Source organism: Sturnus vulgaris, chromosome 30, assembly GCF_052056855.1.
Source record: "Sturnus vulgaris isolate bStuVul1 chromosome 30, bStuVul1.hap1, whole genome shotgun sequence".
NCBI classification, from domain to species: domain Eukaryota; kingdom Metazoa; phylum Chordata; class Aves; order Passeriformes; family Sturnidae; genus Sturnus; species Sturnus vulgaris.
The window spans coordinates 5,221,562-5,227,851 of NC_142272.1; the positions used below are offsets into that span (position 1 = coordinate 5,221,562).

The following is a 6,290-nucleotide window of genomic DNA, read 5'->3' on the forward strand; positions in this document are numbered from 1 at the left end:
AAGGAGCCCTCCAGGGCCATTCCTGACCAAGGCTCCCCAGGGACTCGTCCCAGCAGATCCCTGAGGCCACTGGGATGTGGGGGGATGCTGAGGGCAGGACAAGGGGTGCCAGTGGCCAGCCTTGCTGGGGCTGTGCCAGGAGGCCCCAGTGGCTCAGGACAAGGTGTCTCCTCCCAGCCCTTGGTGGCACAGACCCTGCTGTGCCCCAGGGCACCAAGACTTGGCTTCTCTTTGTCCCCACCTGTCATCTCTGCCTCCAATTTCCTGCTCTAACTGGTAATAGAGAACACTTTCTCAGTCATGTCCCACAGTGGGACCCATTAAAACTTCAAGAATCTTCAGTATTTTAATTTAAATTTTAGTTCTTGAAAAGTTTTTTGAACACTCTCAGGGAATGATTATGATGTAAACCGAACTAAAGCCTCAAGAGATTCATTAAAATCCTTGTGCTGTGTCTGTGCTGCTGAGCTTCTGGCACAGAGGCAGCTCCCAAGGTAAACCAAGAGAAGCTTCAAAAAGACATTTCTGCTGAGGAGCAGCTCCTCTGCCAGCCCAGCAGGGCTGAGGGCACTGCCTGCAGGCACTGAGGGCACAGGAGCCAGGCACAGACAGGCTCAAGGCAATCAGGACTGGGAAGACATTGAGCTGAGACTGCACTTGGGGAAACATCTTCACAGCCCTGGACATGGTGAGTGTGTGGGTGCAGGGCAATGTCCCCTGTGCTCCTGGAGGGATCTCCTGGAGCCAGCACAGCCCACAGCCTGGGGATATGTCAGGAGGACTCTCCCAGTTTCTCTGAGGCACAGCAGGAGGAGGAGGAGCAGGATGTTCTGCAGAGCGGGGCTGCCCTGGGCACCGTCAGAGGGACAGGGCAGGACGGCTCCTGCTGCCAGGGACGGCTGCAGGGGCTGAAGCTGGGGCTGCAGCCAGGGCTGCCCAGGGCTGTCCTGCAGAGCAGCTCCTGCAGCCCTCAGGGCTCTTGGCCAGCCCAGGCCATGTGCCACCTGCCAGGGACAGCTCTCAGCCTGCCTGGCAGCTCCCCATCGACTGTGGGGAGAAGTTGGAGGTGCAAGGAGCCACCCCCATCAGGGCAGATTCCTCCTGCTGTGGAGATGGTGCTGCATGGCCAGGGCTGCTCTCAGCTTTCTCCTCAAGGCAAGGCAAAGGGGCTGTCAGGTGTGTCTGTGTCACTGACACTCCTGCACTGTCCCCCTGGGCTTCGGCAGATGTGCCTCACATCTCCCTCACAAAGTGCCTCCTCACCCTCCTGTGCCTCCAGACAGCAGCAGCAGCACCTTGGCTTGCAGCATCTCTGTTTGTGTGAGCTGCCTTTAAGGCCCTGCTGGCAGGGAGATGGCCCTGGGCAGTGCCCTGTGGTGGGAGGGGTGTGCAGGGCAGAGCTGAGCCCCCAGGGCTGGGCTGGGCTCTGGCAGCACTGGCAGGGACAAGGCTTGGATAGAGAGAAACAGCTCCCAGTAGGCAGAACTGCAGGCAGCAGAGCCAGACCAACACTTATTATGCCTCTCTCTCTTGATCAGAATAGGGCAAAAAAGAGTTTAGGGAAAAGTGTTTTGAAATTGGAGCCTTCAAAAAGGCTATTTTAATTTTCCAGCACATTTGAAGTGTGATCACCTTGAATTAGAGGGAGGTATTATAAGCAAAGGGCAGCTGTATGGGACCAGATGGTCAGACTGCACTGTGTCAAAGGTAGCCTTGTTTTCCCTGTGGGCTCCTCAGCATTCATACTGAGAAAAATGCTGACAATGAGGCAGTAACTCAGGAGCAGAAACTCAAATTCAAAAATAAAAGTTTTTAGTGAAGTTCCCCCACAGGAAGAAAAGCAGTTTTGAGAGGATTCCTATCTGAATTGTACAGGATTGTCTCAAGGAAATGTCTCCCTGCTTATCAATGTGTTCTTTTAACAGCCCACAATGCCCAGAGTGAGGAAATGTCCAACAGCAGCTCCATCAGCCACTTCCTCCTGCTGCCATTGGCAGACACGCGGCAGCTGCAGCTCCTGCACTTCTGCCTCTTCCTGGCCATCTCCCTGGCTGCCCTCCTGGCCAACGGCCTCATCATCAGCGCCGTAGCCTGCGGCCACCACCTGCACACCCCCATGTTCTTCTTCCTGCTCAACCTGGCCCTCAGCGACCTGGGCTCCATCTGCACCACTGTCCCCAAAGCCATGCACAATTCCCTCTGGGACACCAGACACATCTCCTATGAAGGATGTGCTGCACAAGTTTTTCTGATTTTCTTCTTTTTTGGATCAGAGCTTGCCCTCCTGACCATCATGTGCTACGACCGCTACGTGTCCATCTGCAAACCCCTGCACTACGGGACCCTCCTGGGCAGCAGAGCTTGTGCCCACATGGCAGCAGCTGCCTGGGCCAGTGCCTTTCTCAATGCTCTGCTGCACACAGCCAATACATTTTCCCTGCCCCTGTGCCATGGCAATGCCCTGGGCCAGTTCTTCTGTGAGGTACCCCAGATCCTCAAGCTCTCCTGCTCCAAATCCTATCTCAGGGAACTTGGGCTTCTAGCTTTTAGTGCCTCTTTGGTATTTGGCTGTTTTGTGTTCATGGTTTTCTCCTATGTGCAGATCTTCAGGGCTGTGCTGAGGATCCCCTCTGAGCAAGGAAGGCACAAAGCCTTTTCCACCTGCCTCCCTCACCTGGCCGTGGTCTCTCTGTTCCTCAGCACTGCAGTGTTTGCCTACCTGAAGCCCCCCTCCATCTCCTCCCCATCCCTGGATCTGGCCCTGTCATTTGTGTACTTGGTGGTGCCTCCAGCTCTGAACCCTCTCATCTACAGCCTGAGGAACCAGGAGCTCAAGGATGCCCTGAGAAAATTGATGACTCTGTATTTTCTGAAGCATTAAACTTTTCTGCTGCATAATCTTCTGAATGTAACTCTCTAAAAGCTCACCTTTTTTTTTCCATATTTGTCCGTTTTTTCTACAGTATTATTTTCTAATGCTGTAAAATTTCTTACAAAATACTGTAGTGTTACTCTTTCCATTTCTACATGAATATCTACCTTTCGTTTGAAACACAAAGACATTCAAGAGGTCTTTCACCTGTGCAGTGAAATAAAAACAAATGCCTGCCCTGCCCTCAGTGTCCAGGATCCTTTCTCAGCCCTTCTATGTCTCTGCAGGGCAGTGCCTGTGGGCAGAGGTGGAGGGAAGAGACTCCCAGCACAGCAGCACAGCCAGGGACAATGGCCCTGGCTCTACCCACATCTGCTCTTCCCAACTAAACCCTCTCCTTGCCAGCCCTTCTGTGGCTGTGAGGCCGCAGTGCTCTGGCAGCTTGGTCACTGTCCTGCTGCGTGTCCATGCTGTGCCCACAGGCAGGGACAGGCCATGGGCACTGCTGGGACACAGCTGGGCTCCAGCACAGCAGCTCCATCAGCAAAGGGCATCTCCTGAGGGCAGGGCAGAAGGCTTTGCTGTCCTCCAGAGCTGCTGTCAGCAATGTGCTCCAGGAATGACCTGGCCAAGCAAAGCCCAGTGCCTGGGGCAGAGGGGCAGTGTGCAGGGGGCACACAGCAGTGTCCTGGCACAGCCAGAGCTCCTGGGATGGACCTGAGGGAGCAGCAGGGCAGGGCCTGGGCTGTGTCTTTGTTCTGGGCACAGCCTGGGAAGGTGCCCCAGGGCAATTGTCCCACACCAGCCCCTGCAATCACCACACCCAGCACTGGCCTCTCCCCCAGCTGCACGAGGTTGTTTGTCCCTGCAGGGAGGGACACCAAGTGACCAGGCCAGCAGGCCATGTTTGGTGTGTACTGAGGAGATTTCAGCAGTGCATCGTGTGTGTGGGGGGAGATGAACCTGAGTGAGCACAAACACCATCACCAGCACTCGGGGGTGGCACAGTTCTGGTAGCACAAGCAGTGCCTTGAGGCCGCTACAGTCTGGGAAAACACCTGAATTAATTACTGGGTTGTAGTTAAGATTGCATAGAAAGAAACATTCTGGCAGGGATGTTCCAGGAAAAAATATTCAAGGCAGCTAAGGACTGCACAGAGAGACCATTGGAATGGTAGGTTTTTGGGAAGAAATCAGAGCTGCCTCCCTTCTGACCCACCCTGAGGACCTGGACAGGGTTGTGCTGTGCTCTGGGCACTGACCAGGAATTGAGGGATGTGGAAAAGGCCTTTGGAGTCAGGGATGCTGACAAGGCTGGGCAGTGTCTCTGTGACACCTCTCTCAAACCCCTTGGAAAGGACAGAGCCATCCCAGAGGGTCCTGGGCACTTGGGAAGGGCAGACATGGAACCAGTCTGCAAACAGGGCAGGGAGGGGCACTGGGACAGTCACAGACTGGTCAGGCTCAGCAGGAAAGGGCAGGTGGCAAATCCTCCTGCAGCCATTCCAGACACTGGCAGCACAAGGCAGGGATTGCAGAACCCCTGTGGGAGGGAAAAGAAGGGGATGTTGTGTGCCCAGACTTTAGCCAGGTCTGGGACATGGTCTGCTGTGCTCTCCTCAGAGCCAGATTGGAGAGAGCTGGGCTGCAGGAGAGGAACATGAGGTGGGTGGGAATTTGGCTGAACAATCAGGGTATATATCATCCATGGCACAGAGTCCTCTTGGCAGCCACTCCCTGGTGACATCCCTCAGTGACCAGATCTTGACCACCAGTGTGGAACATTTCTATTATCTCTACAATTGCATGAAATGCACTTTCAATTCCTTTGTGGATGCTGCCAAGTTGCAGGGAGTCTGTGACCAAACTCAATCATTTAATGGTGACTGCAAAATGTAACTGGGCAAAATGACTGAGTTGGGTAAATTTCTCTTGCCATCAGGTGTCAACCAAGCCACAAAAAAGGTTGAATTTATGTAAAAAAAAAGGCAGTTCAAAAGGGGAAAATCAAACCCAAACATAAAAAACAAAGCCAGACCCACCCGCAACAATAAAAAACCCCACAAACCAAGCAAGCACAAAAAGCAAATGCCATACACAGAAGCAAAACAAATCCACAGGAAATCTCCTAGCAGCAGAAAATACTTAACCATGTTGTGGCAGGAGTGGATTCTGTATGTGTAGGTGCTGTTTGGAATAAAAATGTTCTTAAAAAAGAAATCAATTCCGTATGCCCCTTGCCCGCTGTTTCTCTCAGTTTATTGCTGATCATGGTGTGCCATGGAATGGAACATCCCTTGGGTCATCCAGCCCAGCTGTCCCATCCCTGTTCCCTCAGGAACACTTGCCCACCCCAAGCCCATGGCTTGCAGGGGGTTGCAGACACGCCTCGTGGGGCGAACACTGTGACAAGGACAGGAGAACAGAACAACATTTACACTTATCAAGGGCAGAGAACAGAACAGCACAGCCTTGGAGAAACAGATAAAGGATGTAGCTGAGGCAAACAGAAGTCACACAAAATGCAAGGAGGATGCCAGCTCAACTCTGCAAGGCTGATAAAGCAGAAATTATAAAAACAATAATATTGCCCTCACTCAAAAGTGGAGGTTGAGAAGAAGCTCCCTGAAAAGGGCACTGGATGTTGAAGACAGACCCCAAAGAACCATAGAAGGACTTGTGATAAGGAGCGCAACTATGTCCAATAAATTCAAAGAATGTGGGGAATAGCTAAGGAGTATGTAACCAGTGTGTGTGATAAAAACTCTGTTCATTCAATGCTCAGTGCACTCGAATGGAGGAAGTTTTGCCACAGTGACTATCATGATGTAATAAAGAATATTTGTTTTCAGATATTCAAAACTGTGTTCAAAACTTTCTATCCTGTGGGTTTCAGTGTCAGTGGTGTCCTTGACTCCATTATGGCCCTTGCACAGTTTCACAATTGCCCCTTGGTTCCATGGGGCCCTGCTGTGTCACAATAAAACCTCAGTGCCAGGAGATTCTGGAGTGTCACAACGGCTGCTTGGTTCCATGAGCTTCCATAGTGTCACAATGCTCTCCTTGTTTCTGCAGTGTCATAGTGGACCCTCGGTTCCATTAGGTTCCTAAATGTCACAGGTCTCCTTGGTTCCATGTAGCCCTGCTGTGTCACCACAGCCCCTTGGTTCCAGGAGTTTCTGTGCTGTCAACAATGGTTCCTTTGTTCCAATGAGGCGCCGCTGTGTCACAATGGACCCTTGGTTCCATGAAGATCTTCAGTGTCACAATATCCCCTTAGATCCATGGCCTCCTTGGATCTGCTTTGTCATAATGGACAATGCAGCCCCAATGTGTCACAGTGGCCCCTTGGATCCATGAGGCCCTGCTGTTTCACAATGGATCCTTGGTTCCATAGGTTTTGTAGTGTAACAATAGA

The 6,290-nt window shown here is 52.2% G+C and overlaps 1 protein-coding gene across 1 annotated transcript; it reads left to right on the top strand.

Annotated features, from left to right (window-relative positions):
- Positions 1-2,293: 2,293 nt before the first annotated feature.
- On the top strand, positions 2,294-2,881 carry LOC148220894 (olfactory receptor 14J1-like). Its single transcript, XM_088180652.1, has one exon. It carries the CDS (start codon positions 2,294-2,296, stop codon positions 2,879-2,881), a length of 588 nt encoding a protein of 195 aa, XP_088036778.1.
- The last annotated feature ends 3,409 nt before the right edge of the window (positions 2,882-6,290 follow it).

Bases quoted from the DNA above. Each gene is read 5' to 3' on its own strand.
- LOC148220894 (XM_088180652.1), top strand. From the start codon at position 2,294: ATGTGCTACGACCGCTACGTGTCCATCTGCAAACCCCTGCACTACGGG.